Source organism: Anolis sagrei, chromosome 2, assembly GCF_037176765.1.
Source record: "Anolis sagrei isolate rAnoSag1 chromosome 2, rAnoSag1.mat, whole genome shotgun sequence".
Lineage (NCBI taxonomy): Eukaryota > Metazoa > Chordata > Lepidosauria > Squamata > Dactyloidae > Anolis > Anolis sagrei.
The window spans coordinates 19,663,857-19,681,518 of record NC_090022.1 but is presented as its reverse complement, the minus strand read 5'-3'; the positions used below and the strand labels follow the sequence as shown (position 1 = coordinate 19,681,518).

General features: G+C 42.0%; 1 protein-coding gene across 1 annotated transcript; it reads right to left on the bottom strand.

The window, feature by feature from the left end:
• Positions 1-6,316: 6,316 nt before the first annotated feature.
• On the bottom strand, positions 6,317-16,771 carry CSNK2B (casein kinase 2 beta). The gene is made up of 7 exons (XM_060759455.2): positions 16,662-16,771; positions 13,588-13,670; positions 12,903-13,005; positions 10,848-10,963; positions 10,505-10,580; positions 9,297-9,486; positions 6,317-6,696 (listed from the first exon to the last, which is right to left on the bottom strand). The coding sequence occupies exons 2-7, from the start codon at positions 13,657-13,659 to the stop codon at positions 6,606-6,608; spliced, it is 648 nt and encodes a 215-aa protein (XP_060615438.1). The 5' UTR covers positions 13,660-13,670; positions 16,662-16,771; the 3' UTR covers positions 6,317-6,605.
• Between the last annotated feature and the right edge of the window lie 891 nt (positions 16,772-17,662).

Here is a 17,662-nt window from a genome sequence, read left to right as displayed (position 1 = left end):
CCATGTCCGAGACCACTCCTGCTAGCTCAGGAAGGGAGACTGTCGTGCAGCGGGGTGGTCGGTACACTAACAGAATCCCTATCCTGTCCCGGTCACCTAACCTGAAGCCGGCACACTCAAATGTAGATGATTGTGGGATGGGGCACCTGATTAGGGGAATACAAACCTTATAGACCACTGCCACTCCTCCTCCCCGCCCTCCGGGCCTTGGCTGGTGCTGGACAGAGTAACCTGGCGGGCAAAGCTGGGAGAGGTTCACACCTCCCCCCTCATCCAGCCAGGTCTCCGTTATACATGCCAGGTCGGCCTGTTCCTCCTGAATTAGATCTCGAATAATGGAGGACTTCCCATTTACCGACCTGGCATTGAACAGCACCACCCTTAGCCCAGAAGGACCACCATCCTGACATCTCAGTTGTATCTTGTCGGGAGGATTTTTTTTTGGAATCGCCAATATATTCCTATTATTTTCAGGCCGAATTGATTGTGAAGTTGTAATATGGGTAATCTTTGGGATTGCCAATGTTCTATTGTAAATTTTGGGCCGGATTTGTTTTTGTCTCACTTTCTTAGAGCATTTTAGGTTTGCCAAATTATTGCTGAAAATTTTGGATCGGATTGAGTAGTTTGTTCTCCCTTTCCCGTATCTTCCTCTACCTGTCACCACCTCTATAGCAGCCCCCACACCCATAGAACCATCCGTCCCAGGGGAGTTCCCTCCCATTGTAATTAGGCTGTGGTGGTCAATGCAATGGGAGTAGTATATAGTAGGCTTGGGTAAGTTCATTCGTTAGTTTCTAAAATCGTAATTAATTTGGATTAAAATACCTTTTGATCCAATTTCGAGCCATGCAGGAATAGTGGGAGGGGCATTTCCGAACTGAAACAACTTCCCCATTGTTTGGAATTATTTTCGGATGTAGCTTTGCATGCCCAGCAATGCAAAGAGGGATGAGGTGGCCTTGGCTAAGCACAGCTCTTCCTGAAGGCCACTGGGGGTGTAGCCTTCAAGAAGAGCTGTGCTTAGCGATGCCACCCTGTCCCTCTGCATCACAGCTCGCGGCAAGGGAAGGAAGGGAAACAGCAAGATTTTAATGGTTCTGGAGGGAGGGAGGGGCACCTTCCATTAACGAAGCAAACAAAGTGATTCATATTTCCTGATATTTCCGATCTTTTTTTCAAGAAAATTTTGGAAATAATTTCAAAATCGAATCACCAGCGCCCCCTACATCCGAAACGAGTTTTGAACTTTTTTTTTTTTGGATCACCCAAGCCTAGTATATAGGTTGTAGTTATACTGAGCAAGTTTGATGAGGGTTGATGCGAACTGTTGATGGTGGTTTGGAGAATGTGCGGGAGGATTGCTGCTGTGAATCAAAGCTGTAAAGTCTGTATATTTTGTATATACTTTGTATATTTCTGCAACAAAGGAAAAAGAAAACCCATCCTGATTATTTGGGAAAGAACAAAAGTATATCTGTGTTTTGTTGTTTGAGTAGAAGACCACTACAACTATGTTTTTGGATACCTGGTTCTAGAACTAATAGAGTCACTTCTGAAATAACAGTTTTATGACTCCCTAGAACCCCTGACAGGAAGGTGCCTGATTCCCCCTTTGGGGGGAGAAGGGCGGGGTATAAATATAGGAAATAAATAAATACTCTCCCCATTGCATTGCTGTCAAAACGCTTTTGAAAAAGCTGTTTATGCTCCCAGCTTATCACACCACCACAAGTTTGTTGGGAGAGTGGGATTAGTGAGAAAAGACCCTCTCCATAAATGCACAGCAGAGCAACTCAGAAGCAGCAGCATAACCCAGTGCCAGTAGCCCAAAATGATAAAAGAATAAAAACACATAAACAAATTTTTATCTCTTCCCTAGGAGGCTTTTCTTTGTAGTAAAATAATATGGTTACACTATTTACAATAACAAGGTTTCCATAACACGAATAAAGAAATACATAGTAGCTTTATACACCCAGCTGCATCGATACACTGGAGCTCCACACGCGAGGCTTTACTCTCACAGAGACTGAGAAGTTCCCTCAGTGAGGCAAACTAACACTAACAGGCTTCAGCCTACTCACTCTGTTCAGGTGGACACTAGCTTTGGACTACTGACTTTAACAAGCTTTGGTCTACTAACTGTTTGAGTGCTTGACTTACACTTTTGTAATCAAAAATACCCAGCTAATAGTTAATATTTCTGACAAACTTAACTCCTCCATGAATTGTCCCTTCTTATCCATTTCCCCCTTTAAAAAACCATTTTCTTGGTGTGTTGTGTAATTGAGTGATTTCATAGTCTCACGAGTGGACCGGTGGCACAGTGGGTTAAACCCCTGTGCTGGCAGGACTGAAGACCGACAGGTCACAGGTTCAAATCCGGGGAGAGGAGGATGAGCTCCCTCTATCAGCTCCAGCTCCTCATGCGGGGACATGAGAGAAGCCTCCCACAAGGATGATAAAATATCAAATCATCCGGGCGTCCCCTGGGCAACGTCCTTGCAATTCTCTCACACCAGAAGCGGCTTGCAGTTTCTCAGGTCGCTCCTGACATGACCATACGAGAGGATGCCATGTTGTGTCTTCAGACCAGCACAGTTGTGATGTAACTTATTTTTGGATTTATATTCTGTGCAGGTGCATCTCCTGAGCTCCATGACTAGTTTGCTATGGATCTTCCCAGGATAATCCATCTAAAGATGCACTTGATATCTGCTCATTTGGAGGGGGAGAGAGGCAAACAAAAGCTTAGGAGGAAGAATATTATCATGGCAATGTTATGGATCATAGGCATGGTAATCCCGTCTGGGAAGTCCTGGCACTTGAGCGTTGTAGCTGGAGGTCAGCCGTTACTAATGGTGCTATGGATTTTGAAGAGGCAGAAATACAGGGTGAAAGGAAAAAATGTGCCAAGAAGAAAGCATGTCAAACAAACCCTTATTGTGACCACCTTCCAAAAGGAGAGTTATATCCTCAATGTGAAAGACCATGTGGATCCAGAATAGGTCTTCATAGTCATTTCTGGATCCACTGCCAAGACCCCATCACTGGAAGACAATCATACTTGGTCAGAAGTGATTGCCTATAATGATGATGAAATCCAACTCTCATAGAAGTTGATCCTCTAGCAAAGGTCAGTGATGTCCTGGCTGAATTTGGACCACCCCTGCATCTAGATGTTTGTTAGATAATAATCTGTATCAGGCACCAGTGGTGGAGAGGTGATAGTTGCTATCAGGGATAATGCCATGTGGTTGAGGAACTTCAGGATGATTATAGTGACTATTTTCAAAATCACCAGTGCCCTGCAGCCACAGCTCCAGCACAGGAGGACAGCCATGCAGGTGGCTATCACAACACAGGATATACTTGGGTTTCAACTCTTCCACAGGTGAGTTGAAGGTGCCTGGAGGGTTGGAGTGGATTGTGATTGGAATAGAAATAGAGATTTGTCTTACCATTGTGAAAGAAGTCCTCCTCAAGACCACCCAGTTCAGAGACTATCCTAGAATAAGCTCTGGGCTTGCCACTTTATGCTTTGACATGCTATGTGGGCACAGGAGAGCGTTCCTTGTGGGGAAGGACCCCAAAAGTGGCTGGAATAGCTTGGGGTGATAAGGCAGGTTCAAAAGTACACATGGCCCTGCTTGGCAGCTTGGCCACATCACTTTGCCCCTGGATATGTAGGATGAACACAGTCTTATATGCTTGTTAGTTTTATGCTTTTATAACTTGCCCTTTCCTCTCTCCACACAGACTCTTTTTCCCCATCTGTGTAGAGCACCCTGGCCCTGAAATCCCTCCCCGCTACTTCAATAATATGTATGAGCTGTGGTGAAGCCTGAATGCCCCAGCTGGCAGGACCACCACTCAGTTAGTACTTTGTGAGAAAGTGTGAAAAAAACCACATCAATCCCGTGGTATAGTGAATTCTCCCTGTTAAAATGTACTGTTGTCATAAGTAAACCACAGCTGCAGAAAGCTGCACCACTATGAACCAATGTTTGCTTTTCAAACACTGCATGCCAGATGTGGGTCATGCACCTGCACACACCTGCAACTTTAAAATGTTATGTTCACACTCAGTGCTATCACACATTCAGCACAAATTCCAGTAGCAGATGTCATGAAACCCATTCATGACAACAAACCTATTAAGCATTGAAATGCTTGAGGCTTTTCATTCCAGAAACAGCACATTTCTGCACCCAGCTAGTCCCCAGGATTAATAAAATCAGTGAAGTGAATCCTCATTACAAATACCTCCCAGAGTCACCATACACAGTCATAAAACGGCACACACCCCTTTAATATCCTCAGATGTGTGGAAAGAGTAGTACTGCCCTGTGGAACATGGAAGATCCTTGCAATTGTGTTGATAGCAAGGAAAGGCATAGGCATAAGCACTTGTGCAGTGTCTTTGTGTGTACAGGAAACAGTGGATACTGGAAGAAGGATGATTAATGATCCAAGGATTCTGGCAAGATATAAAATTAGAACTTATACCATATCATTCTTGAACTGGCACAAGTCAGAAGACAGAAAGATACTACCTTTCAGATAACATAGCTCCCATTCATTATTTATTTCTTATCAAACTAATGAAGGAATAAGACATATATATTAACTGATTGGTATAGTAGAACAAATAATTACAAAGGGATTAATTTTGCAACTCAAAATATACTGTAATTCAGGTCCTATGTAACTATTCTTAATGTTTATATTAAATACTGATTTTATTGATTTTTCAAAAAAGAAGTAAACATGCCACCTGCTTTCAATACATATACCATAGTTTACAATCTGTCATTTGACACAATTGCAGCAAGGGAGGCAAGAGAAAAACAGCGGGGAAAACGTCCACAGGCATTTGTTGCATACTGTGAGATTTAGCTAGAATGAGGTGTAGAAACATTTGTTTAGAGCAGGCATGGACAAACTTTAGCCCTCCAGGTGTTTTGGACTTGAGCTCTAGAAATCCCAGCCAGCTTATTGTTGGGAATTGTGGAAGTCCAAAACACCTGGAGGGCCGAAGTTTGCCCATGTCTGGTCTCAATTGTTGTGAAATGGGAAAAAAGATAAAAAAATTTCCTGCTGGTGAGTTCCATTGTGTGTAATACTAGCAAATGTGTTAAATCATATGAGAGTCTAGTTTTCTCTCTAGGCTTCCAGGGTCTTGATGTGGTTGTGCTTCAGCCCCTCAAAATGCCACTCCATGCAAGTGTTTCAGACAAATAAAGTCCACAGCGGAAGGCCTGGAGCTATACTAGTTGTTGCAAATTGTATTTCAGATAAAAAAAAAATCAGTACAATTATTTCTGGGTTTTTTTGCTCACACCATTGGGTAGTCTGGACAACTTTTGTGTTCATACTTTCCAATGTCCTCATTCCAGCTCTAATTGTTTTTAACACTTGGGATTTTTACTTAGATAAATGCACACATTTAAGCTTTAATGGTGCCAACAATTTACATGGCTATATTATTACCACTATTAGCAGCAGCAGTAGTAGTTGTATGTTCAATTTTATCCTACTTTTTCTCAGAATTGAGAACTGGAATATAGGTTTCCAGATGGAAGGCGGTTGCAACCAAGTTTTGCTTAACACACCTTCCTTTCACCTTTCAAAATCCATAGCACTGTTGATAACAGCTGACCTCTAGTTGCAAGGCACTCTTCCCACTGAGAAATGGAAGATTGTCTGAATATCTCAGCAGCACTATCTATTTGGTGAAAAGGATATGAATTGAGCAAAGCCAAAATGTTCAGAATCCAATTGTGACATAAAGTGAGGTGAAATCTTCTGAACAGGGGCACAGACAGAAAAAACACTACGGGGATGTTAACTTTTCCCTATGCTATTGTCGAAGACTTTAATGGCCAGAATCACTGGGTTGCTGTGAGTTTTTTGGTCTGTATGGCCATGTTCCAGTAGCATTTTCTATTAATGTTTCATCTGCATCTATGACCTCACAACCTCTGAGAATGCTTGCCATAGATGCAGGAGAAATGTTAGGAGAGAATACTACTTGAACATGGCCATACAGTCCGAAAAAGTCACAGCAACCTGGTTAAAAAAATGTACTGGTTCTGACGTACATACAAATTCAACTTAAGAACAAAGCTACGGAGACTGCCTATAGTATCATTCATCACAGGAGTGGTAAAAAGCATCCATACATATAAGAGCTATTTTCTACTAAAATGATTTAACTTTCAATGTCTCCCACTTAGGACACTTTGCATTAAACATATTTTTCCTCTTTTTGAATACATCTATTTAAAACAATTAAAAACACAAGTTCTCCTTTTACATTTTTAATGTGTTTTATTTTTAAAAAAGAAAAAAAGCCCCACAAAATCATGACAATCGAGTTGGTTACTGTATTTGTGTGTCACAGTCTGTGTTTTGGGGAAATAACAGAAATAGTTGATTATTAATTTAAATCACACACCAGAAATGAGACTAAAAATCAGGCTGGAGGGCGACAAAAACAGTCCACAGTGGACATCACCCAAAATCAAAGTATAAGCAGCCCTGACTGGATTAAAGGGGGGATTATCACAGCAGGACCCTGGGCAACTGGATGTAGAAGATCAACGGATAGTTTTGACTGGGCTCTTGAAATTGCTGGCGGCCTGAAGCTGCAGCTGGTAAGCCATAGGGTGGATCTTGAATCCATAGAGTCTGAAACAGAAAAGCATAAGGGTTAAAATGACAATGGGAAGGCAGCCCTGTTCAAATGGCTACCAAATATTTTTGCTAAAATTTTGGATTCCAAAATTAATGCCTATTAATTACATATCAGTGACAGTCAGGAATGCTCGATCCTTCTAAGAAAAGTCTTAGACCTGGATATAAGGAGCAGGAGAGTCTCATACTGTATCTACATATCTTCTGGAGGGAAAGGTTGGCAAAGGAGTTCTTAGGACAGCAAAACAAACAAATTAGAGCGTCATTCTGTAATTCTACTGTCTAGATAGCTGAAGTTCAAGATGTGAAAAAAATTAAGCCCTGCTGCATCTTAAAAGCAAGGATAGGGAAAATTCCACATCTATAAATAGGGACATGTGCCAAGTAAAAGTGTGGATTGTGCTGTCTCAAGGCATGCTTAGAAAATATGGTAATTAACTCTATGCAAATGCCTTACATCTGAATTACATGAAATGATATGCTTTCCAACATGCCCAAGGCTGCATAAGCTTCAGGGCAAGTCAACAGTTCAGAGGCAGCACACACCATCCTAAAGGATGTTTCACTGAGCCTCACCTGCATCAATCTATATTCAGTGTTCCCTCGCTACTTCACAGTTCGCTTTTAGCGGATTTGCTGTTTTGCAGTTTTCAAAAAATATTAATTTAAAATCTATATGCTGTATTTTCGATGTTTCACAGGTTTTTGCCGCCACTGCTCGCCGAAGCACTTTCCCTCTTCAGTTCTCACTCCCTCCCTCCAGCCTTGAAGGGCCTTTCCTTCACTTTATTTTAAGTTTATAAAGACTTAAAATAGTGTATAACTACTAAAATAATGTAGAAATATTAAAATAAATATAGCGTCCCTATATTGCAGTTTTTCACTTATTGCAGGAGGTCCTGGAACATAAACCCCACAATAAGTGAGGGAACACTGTAAATAAAAATGTAATGTTCATTTGTGGGATTAACATGGACGAATTGACACCAAATTCGGACGTAATACCAATGAGTGACCATCACTTATAAAAACACTGCAAAACACAGCAGAAGAGACTTTAAAAGCCAATTTTTTAAAAAAATACAACACATGCACAAAACCACATACATATACGTAAACACACGTATATACACATATACACAAACATATACACAAAGCACATATACACAGACTGGACAGCAGCAATGTGTGGCAGGGGACGGCTAGTTTCAAATAAATTCTAAGGTTGCATCTACACTGTGAAATTAACAAGGTTTTATACTATTTAAACTACCAAGGTTCAATACTGGGAACTGTACTTTTAAAAGGCATTTAGTCTTCTGTGCCAAAGAGTGTTGGTGCCTCACCAAACTATAGGAGCCCCAAGTGGCGCAATGGGCTAAACCCTTGTGCCAGCAGGACTGCTAACCAAAAGGTCAGTGGTTTGAATGTGAGGAGCGGGCTGAGCTCCCATCTGTCAGTTCCAGCTTCTCATTCGGGGACATGAGAGAAGCCTCCCACAGGATGGTAAAACATCCAGACGTCCCCTAGGCAAGATCTTTGCAGACGGCCAATTCTCTCACACCAGAAGCAACTTGCAGTTTCTCAAGTCGCTCCTGACATTAAACAAACAAACACACTGTAAATCCCAAGATTCCACAGCATAAAGCCATGGCAGTTAAAGTGATATCAAACTACATTCATTCTACAGTGTAGATCCCTTTCAACCTTCTCACTAAATGAAGGTGGATACTGGAAGTTTACACACAGGTGCAGCAACCTCTACAGGCATCTTTGAATTTGAAATATTAAAAGAGAAATGAATGAATTGGCCGAAAGTGGCCCAGTGAAAAGGCAAACCTGCTTTCAAGCTTCCTTTCATCATTTTTCTTTTTCTTTTCTATTCTTTTTGAATAAAAGGCAACAAGGTGCCACACACAAATCTAACTTTCCTCAAACTTATCAAATAGTTGAAAACATCATACTAAAAAACTAAGAAATTGTGATTGGGATTTAGCACTTTTTTGAAACCCAACAGAAAAAGACCAATCAGAACCTTGGATACACTATATTCCACAATCTGGAAACAAGGAAAGAAAACCCCTCCAGCATGTTGTGCGAATGACTCTTGAAAAACAATGGCATACCTTTCCTGCTCTTAAGAATCAAAAAGCCTTATAATTAGGCAGCTGGTCTTTTATACAAACCCTATACAGGTTAAAATCTGGCACTGAATCCAGAAAATAACTGACCACAAGTGCAACTCCTTCAGGACTGCTGTAAGAAGGATTCAACATTTTGCACCAGTCAGCAGTCTCAATCATTTTGCATCAACTAAAACTTCTCTGAGGGCCCTTCCACACAGCCATATAACCCAGAATATCAAAACAGAAAATTCCACAATATCCGCTTTGAACTGGGTTATCTGTGTCCACACTGCCATATATTCCAGTTCAAAGCAGATAATATGGGATTTTATTCAGCTGTGTGGAAATAGTCCAAAAGCGATACAAAAGCGTTCCTTGGTCATGTTTCACAGCAGGAAAGAAAAACCTAAACCTCTAATAACTGTCTTCTGGATCATGTACAAATGACATTGCTTGGAAAGTTCTTACCTGGGCACAAACTGGTTGGCTGGCCGCTTCGGCCGATACTCGGGGTGCACCATGAACAACATGTGAGGGAAGCCAGTCCCAAAATAGGCCCCATCTGTATGATGGTGGCGGGAAGACTTGGGGGTATAGACATCCATGCACTTAGGGCAGTACAGTTTGACCATAGCTTCACCTGGGATATCAGATAAGCCTAAGAGTGAAGAAAAACAGAAACTTTGAAATGAAGCCAGGAAATATGGACTTCTAAGGACAAAACTACCAAAACCGCTTCTAGCATCCCACTTGTGGTGGCTGATAAGCTTTTTAAATGGGTGATTCACACTGGAAAATTTATTTATTTACTGTACTTGTATACCACCTTTCTCAGCCAATTGGCGACTCAAGGCGGTTTTCAACAAATCAGTATACATAAAATATAATGTAGATAAAAAACATTAAGCAGTATAAGACATCACAAAAGCAATAAAAACAACATCATCAGTGTCTCATTATTCTCAAGCATTGTCCAATTCCATTGTCAGGTCATTCAATTTCCTATATTAGCTACGCTGTATTCGTAAAGGTTTGCTCGAATAGCCACGTTTTAACTTGCCTCCGAAACATCAAGAGGGAGGGAGCAGATCTGTTCTCCCTAGGGAGGGCGTTCCATAGCCGAGGGGCCACCACTGAGAAGGCCCTGTCTCTCGTCCCCGCCAAACATGCTTGTGACAAAGGCGGAACCAAGAGCAGGGACTCCTCAGATGATCTTAAAGTCCTCAGTGGTTCATAAGGGGAGATACTTTCGGACAGGTAAGTTGGACCAGAACCGTTTAGGGCTTTATAGGCCAAAGCCAGCACTTTGAATTGGGCCCGGTAGCAAACTGGCAGCCAGTGGAGCTGGCACAATAAGGTGGTTGTATGCTCCCTGAGCGCCGCTCCTGTTAACAACCTGGCTGCCATTCGTTGGACTAGTTGAAGCTTCTAGACCGTCTTCAAAGGCAACCCCACATAGAGAGCGTTCAGTAGTCTATATGGGATGTAACCAGAGTGTGGACTACTGTGGCCATATAACTTGTATTCAAAAATCCCTACCTTAAGTATTGATCGTCACAATTATTATTTGCATTGATTTAATGTTTTGTAAACTCCTCAATAATTCTAGAATGCATTTCAACTTTATAACCCTTCTAGTAGCTCCCAACTCCCTGCTTCTCAGAACAAATACTCACCAATGGGCAGCATGGGCTGGTTCTCACAATAAACCCGGGGACAGTAGCCAAAATCTCCTTGCTGGTATTTTTCAAGCTAAGAAGAACAAAAAGTGTCAGAAACAGAAAATAGACTATGTAAAGTGGAACAATGTAAGACCAAATGCTACTGCTTGGTTCAGGAGGTCAATTTGAAGCGCATGATCTATCTTTGGTTAGCTAAACTTGCCTTCAAAAGTATGTACTGGCAGGGGTTCAAGGGGCCTTCTCTCTTCAGTTTCATTCCCTCTAGTCAGGGTGTGACTGCCTCAGAACATTTAGGAATGCATCACAGGGCAACTACTAAAAGAAGGAAAAGGCTTACCATTTGCGCAATGCCACGGTTTGTGAGAATATAGCGGGCATGGATGAGCCCATAGAGCATTTCAGCTGCCTGCTCAATCAAGTCACTCTGATTGGGATTGTCCTCAAGCTCTTCATCTGTTGAGGAAAGAAAGAAGTAAAAACACATAAGGGAAAAACAGACTGTACTTTAGAACAATACCAAATAAACTAAAAGTCATGTGTGACTTTATATTGATTAATCAGTTTATACAGAACCATCAATATCTTAAAACTCGAATATAATTTATCTGCAAACAGATTAACAGAGCTGCTTTGTCATAGAAATGTTGCTAGGAATGAAATCCCTATGTAATTCCACCACTAAAGAAACATCTGAGAGTCAACACCAAGGAATACCACAGTAATTATACTATGTGAGATCTTAGACAGGCCCCTACATTGGCAGTCTTTAGAAAGAACTTGAAGACCTGGCTGTTCCGATGTGCCTTTCCAGAATAGGAAAACTCCAATAACAAGTCCCAGAAGCACTTCATTAGAATTAGACTGCTACACACTGCACATTGCACTTACCCTATAATCCTTACATATCACCTGTCACATCAGCACTTTTAATTCTGTACCCATTACTCTGACCCGACCCAGTTTTATTGTGTCTTGGTGTATTGTTTATTGCTTGCTGTTTAATATAGCTTTAATTGTTTTTTAATTTGCTTTAGGTTTTGTATTGTTATGTTGTGTTTTGAGGCCTTGGCTTTTGTAAGCCGCATCGAGTCCTTCGGGAAATGCTAGCGGGGTACAAATAAAGATAATAATAATAATAATAATAATAATAATAATAATATACGAGTATAAATATTCCTACTTATATTTGACAATATGACCTAAACACAAAACATATATTATGCTTCTAATAAAAAAAGACTGTATATCTTAGAAATCAACTACAGAAACCTTAGAGCAATGGTTCTCAACCTGTGGGTCCCCAGATGTTTTGGCCTTCAACTCCCAGAAATCTTAACAGCTGGTAAACTGGGCGGGATTTCTTGGGAGTTGTAGGCCAAAACACCTGAGGACCCACAAGTTGAGAACCACTGCCTCAGAAGGAAGTCTGCAGCATTTCTCAAAAGTATTAAAACAAGAAGATAACAAAATTGAATGAAATAAAATCAGACACCTCAGTGCTTAATACGCCTATCTTGTAGCTAAAAACACAAATCCCAACTTTTTGGGGAAAGTGAAACATAAGTAAACTAATACAGCACAAGGTAATACAAGATTCTGAACTTTCTAATGTGATATCATTCAAAACAGAAAATGTAACTGGATGAATAATCTGTATCACTCTGACTCCTTGAAAATTATTTACTATTCTCAAACAAGTGTCAACATCTTTACTTCTAATTCCACAAAAACTAATGTCAGAGCAGAAAGTCTTGGATAGCACTTCAGTTTTCTGAGTGCTGTACAGTCATATGTCCACATATGATACAGACCAACCCACAAAACAGAAGACGGGACTGCTTTAGAGTGACAGTTAGCTGCCAAGCAGAAGCACCTTTTAGTGTATAATTATATGCACTAAAAGGTGACATAAAAGCCTATCTACATAAAAGAAATCCCAAAATACATTACAGTAAATCCTAGGCTTGTAAAAGAGCCACCTCAATCAGGGATATACAATCCCCACTCTTTCTGGCTCTGCACACCCCTAAAGCTCTCTCTGCTCAGCCATTTTATACCTGCAGTGCTAAGCTTCCAAGAACATACTCTGTTAGCTCTGTTGCCAAATATTGATATGAATATGGATCACACGCTCTCAAAACACACACCTCTTCATGTACAGAACTCATTTCCCAATGAAGTCAACCATGCATCAGTAAATGTGGAGGGCACAGCCAGTATATCCATAAAGATGAGAAAACACATTTGACCAGAAGCTATTGAAAATGGCTTGTGATACTGACAGGTGCCGAATATCTGAACAGGGGCAACAATTACTTCCATACTGTATGGATACTGATAATCCTAAGAAGCAAACAGATTCAAAACAAGAAGAAATGCTGTGACAACTCACCAGGTTCCAAGTCAAGAATCATATCCAAAGCTTGACGATAGTGGGGAACTTGCTCATTGAGACCAGTTAAATTGAACTTGTCTTGGATGTAGTCCTCATCCACCTAGAAAAAGAAACAGAACACTCTCAGTTAACCAGAACGCATGCAACTGGAACTCTCAAGCAACCATAAAAATCTAAAAAAAAAGCAATCATTTAAATAAATAAAATCATTTTTATAAAACAGCAAAATTGTGTGACATTATGTAAATTTTGTTTTTATTTTTAATTTACTTTCATTGCTGTAGTGCTATAGTATGAGGTATAGTATTATTAGGACTATATTTAATAGTAATTCTCAAGCAATCAGACACTATATTTATCGGGAATCTTCCAATCCCCATGGATGCTGTTTAATTGAGAGTGTACTTTATATAGTTGGCAAATTCCAGAATGAACACAAGTAGTTATTATGACTGCTGCTGACATCCCTTCAGTTTCAAAAATTTCTTCCAAGAACTATTTCCTGAAACACCACACAACTTTAACTAACTTGTGAGGCTGTTTTCACAGGGATCCTTGTACAATGACAAGCCCTTCTTCATTGCATATCCCAGGCTCTATATTTGATAAAATCTTGAAAAGGTAGACCTTCTAATCTCCCAGCCCCACATGCACCTTGTGCGGGTGCCTCTTTCCCACTCACCTCGCAGAAGAACTCATTGCCACGCAAGCCACAGAACCAGGAAATCCAGGAAACCTCTTCAGAGCTACTCATCTTCCCGCCCTCTGGAAACATGGAGAGAGAGAGACATAAGCAACCACACTTTCACCATAACTCACCTGGCTATTCTCCCTGCTTACCCAGAAACTAACTCTGTGAAAGGCTTCTCTAGAAGTCCTGCTCCACAGGTACTATTTTCAGTGGCTTTGCCCGTTATGTACCAACTAAAGGCTCTCTGTATACATACCAGAGACAGAGAACTCCCAAACCTTGGCCCCATCTATACTACCATATAATGTAATTTGAAACTGCATTACAGGGTCAGTGCAGATTCATATAATGCAGCTCAGTGCAGTGAAACAGTATTATCTGAGTTTTCACCTGGGAAAACTTGGGCTCTCCAGGTGTTTTGGACTTCAACTTCCACAATTCTGTCTTGGGCCCTTTGCTTTTCCCCCTCAGCTGCTTAAGCGGCTGAGGGGGAAAAGAAAGGGGCCTGAGGCTGTTAGGAATGATGGGAGTTGAAGTCCAAAACACCTGGAGGGCCCAAGTTTGCCCATTTTATTTTTATTTATGGTATCAAGAGCTTTTCCATCAGTTAGAAGGCATCCTGCCTTGTTCCGTTTTACTCAGGGCTCTTATTTTCTCTGCTCCCCAATTTACACTAGAGGTAACATTTGCTGGGTTTTGAGTTGTTATTTCTTGACGTCTCTGTAAAACCAGGGCCAGGAGAACATACAAGTTGATCAACCTTGTCGGTGACCAAGGAACATCCCAAAAGACCTCTTGAGTGTACGCCTTCTGCCCCCTCTTCCTCTTCCTTCCTTAGTGTCGACGTTGCCCCTAAATACAGTTTTCCAGCTCCATTCCAGAGGCCACAGCATCCCAAGGTTGGAGCACCAAGTCCGACCAGTCAAAGACGATGGCCACCTTTTGCCAGGTCTCTTTGGTCAAAGGGCAGTCCCTGATGAAATGCTCAGTGGTCTCCAGAGGCTCACTTCCAGCAACACAAGCTTGTTTCTGGCACAGAAGTCTAGGACAAACTTGTCCTTTTTCTTTCAGCCACGGTTGGTTGCCCTTCAAATAGTATATCTGATGGTATTTATTTATTTATTTGTTTGTTTGTCAAAGGCTTTCATGGCCGGAATCACTGGGTTGTAGGTTTTTTGGGCTATATGGCCATGTTCTAGAGGCATTCTCTCCTGACATTTCGCCTGCATCTATGGCAAGTATTCTCAGAGGTAGTGAGGATGCCATAGATGCAGGCAAAACGTCAGGAGAAAATGCCTCTAGAACATGGCCATATAGCCCGAAAAACCTATAAGAACCCAATTTATTTATTTATCATGTCAGGAGCAAACCAAACAGTTGTATTGCATTAAAAACAAACAAACAAAACTGAAAGTTTGCAAACTTGTTATTCTATTAAATGTCCTTTGACCAGTAGCTGGCCAGTTGGAGTGCTTCTGGTGTTGCTATAAGAAGATCCTTCATTGTGCATGTAGCAGGGCTCAGATTGATTTGTAATAGGTGGTCTGTGGTTTGCTCTTCTCCTCACTCGCATGCCGTGGACTCCACTTTGTGGCTCTGTATCTCGTGGTGCCAGAGCGCAGTCTGTTCAGCGCCAATAATAATAATATTATAAACTTTATTTATACCCCCGCCACCATCTTCCCAATGGGGACTCGGAGCGGCTTACATGAGGCCAAGCTCAAATGACAATTACAATAAAGAAAAACCAAAAACAGAAACCGAAAACGCAAATAAACAATATCATCATAGTTACATAAAACATATGAATACATAACAATATAAAAATTACAATACGCACAGGCACAGTAATAGTGGGCAGGCTACATGTCGTGATTAAAAAGACAAACTGATTAAAACTAATTAAAAACTCGGGTGAGATAATTAAACTAATTAAAAACTCGGCCTATGAGCCCACGAGGACCTTGAGATCGTCTGGGGAGGCCCTTCTCTCGATCCCGCCTGCCTCACAGGCACGCCTGGCGGGGACGAGGGATAGGGCCTTCTCGGTGGTGGCCCCCCGGCTGTGGAGCGCCCTCCCTGTAGACATCAGACAGGCGCCCTCCCTTATGACATTCCGCAAAAGACTAAAGACATGGTTATTTGAGAAGGCGTTTGACTAAGTGCTACAACAATTGGCAATGATGACTGGAACGGAATATGGATAATGAGATTGGTATATGATTCTACGATGAGACGGCGCGGATGATTTAGTGTAATTGTATTATTTGATTGCTATATTGATATTATTGTTGTGATATTCCCTTATTGTAAACTGTTTTTATATGTTGTACACCGCTGTGAGTCGCCCTAGGGCTGAGAACGGCGATCAACAAATGCAGTAAATAAATAAATAAATAAGAAGCAGGTAATTTACGGAGGAGGGCTCATTTTAACGGGAGTTGTGGAATCAAGCTTTCTGTGTGCCCAGGAGGAAGTCTCTCATTTGGTATCAGTCATGGATTGTGGTTCTGAGTTTTCGCCTGCCACTTTTGGACTCTCGTTTGCTGAGGTGTTCCTGTGAGTGTTTCTATAGTTCTCAGAAAACTATTTCTTGATTTAGGGTGTTTGCCCATGCCTGGTTTACACTGTAGAGGCGCCCAACACAATTCAGAACAGTTACACCACATTGTGTTGTTGAAGGCTGGAATCACTGGGTTGCTGCGAGTTTTTCGGGCTGTATGGCCATTTTGGAACGAATTATATGATTTGACTCTAACCCTATAATGCATTATGTGACAGTGCGGATGGGGCCTAGGGTTTGGGGAGGTTGTACGTTTCTGCTTCCTGTGTTTCGATCCGCCTTATATGGTAGTGCAAATGAGGCCTTTCTCCCTCCATGGAAAGGAGAAGAAGCAGCTTCACCTCTATGCGTACCCTTTGGCCACAAACATGAGACCGGCACGCAGCCCTTCTTCCCCTTCCCATGTCTTCCCCAAACACAGCCCCCCGGAAGCCTGAATCCCACCCCACCCGCCTCTCTTTCCCGAGGAGCAACTCCCTAAAACGACCCCCTCAGAACTCACCCCAGGGGGCAAAACTGCCTCAAGGAGAGGAAGCCGGGGCCGCAAACAAGCTTCGGACCTCTAAGGCCTCGGCCAGCTTCAACCGCGCATGCGCCACTGCCGCTGGCAGCGAAGCATCGCGGGACTGTAGTTCTTTGGCGCCAAGAAAGCGCAGGGGAACAAGGGAGGAGGGACTCCAAGCCCCAGAGTGCAACGGGAAAGGAAGCTCAAAGGCAGGGGCTAGGCCGCAGGGCGCGCTGGGAAATGGAGTCCAAATGACCTTTAAGTCCTCTCGGCTTCAAAAGATATTGGTATATTCTGAAACTACAACTCCCAACCTGCAAATGAAAGGCGCTTAAGGGCCCTTCCGCACAGCTTGATATTAAAGAATATCAAGGCAGAATATCCCACATTATCTGCCTTGAACTGGAATATATGTCACTGTGGACTCAAGAGTTCAAACTGATTTTCTGGGGACCCTTCCACACAACCCTATATCCCAGAATACCAAGGCAGAAAATCCCACATTATATGAGTGTGGACTCAGATAACCCAGTTCAAAGCAGATATTGTTACCTATCCGATCACATCTCCGCCTACAAACCCACTAGGACTTTGAGATCTTCCGGGGAGGCCCTGCTCTCGATCCCGCCTGCAACACAGGCATGGCTGGCGGGACGAGAGACAGGGCCTTCTCGGTGGTGGCCCCTCGGCTGTGGAACGCCCTTCCCACGGACATTAGATTGGCTCCCTCATTGATGGTATTCCGGAGAAAAGTGAAAACCTGGTTATTTGAACAGGGGTTTGAATAGGCAGTGCAATGAATTCAGGAAATGGAACTACGATTGACGAGTTTGGATCATGATTCTAGTTATGAGACGCCACTTGAATGTTTGCTACTGTTTAATTGTTTAGTTTGCTTCTGTGTTGATTGTTTTTAAATACCTTGTTGATGCCGCATTGAATTTTTGCTTTCATTGTTTTGCCTTGTCTTGCTTTGCTTGATTGTTGTTAACCGCTGT

Coding starts and splice junctions, on each gene's coding strand:
- CSNK2B (XM_060759455.2), bottom strand. CDS start 13,659: ATGAGTAGCTCTGAAGAGGTTTCCTGGATTTCCTGGTTCTGTGGCTTG. Junction 13,006..13,587: donor GCAATGAGTTCTTCTGCGAG/GTGAGTGGGAAA, acceptor TTCTTTTTCTAG/GTGGATGAGGACTACATCCA. Junction 6,697..9,296: donor GCCAACCAGTTTGTGCCCAG/GTAAGAACTTTC, acceptor TTTCTGTTTCAG/ACTCTATGGATTCAAGATCC.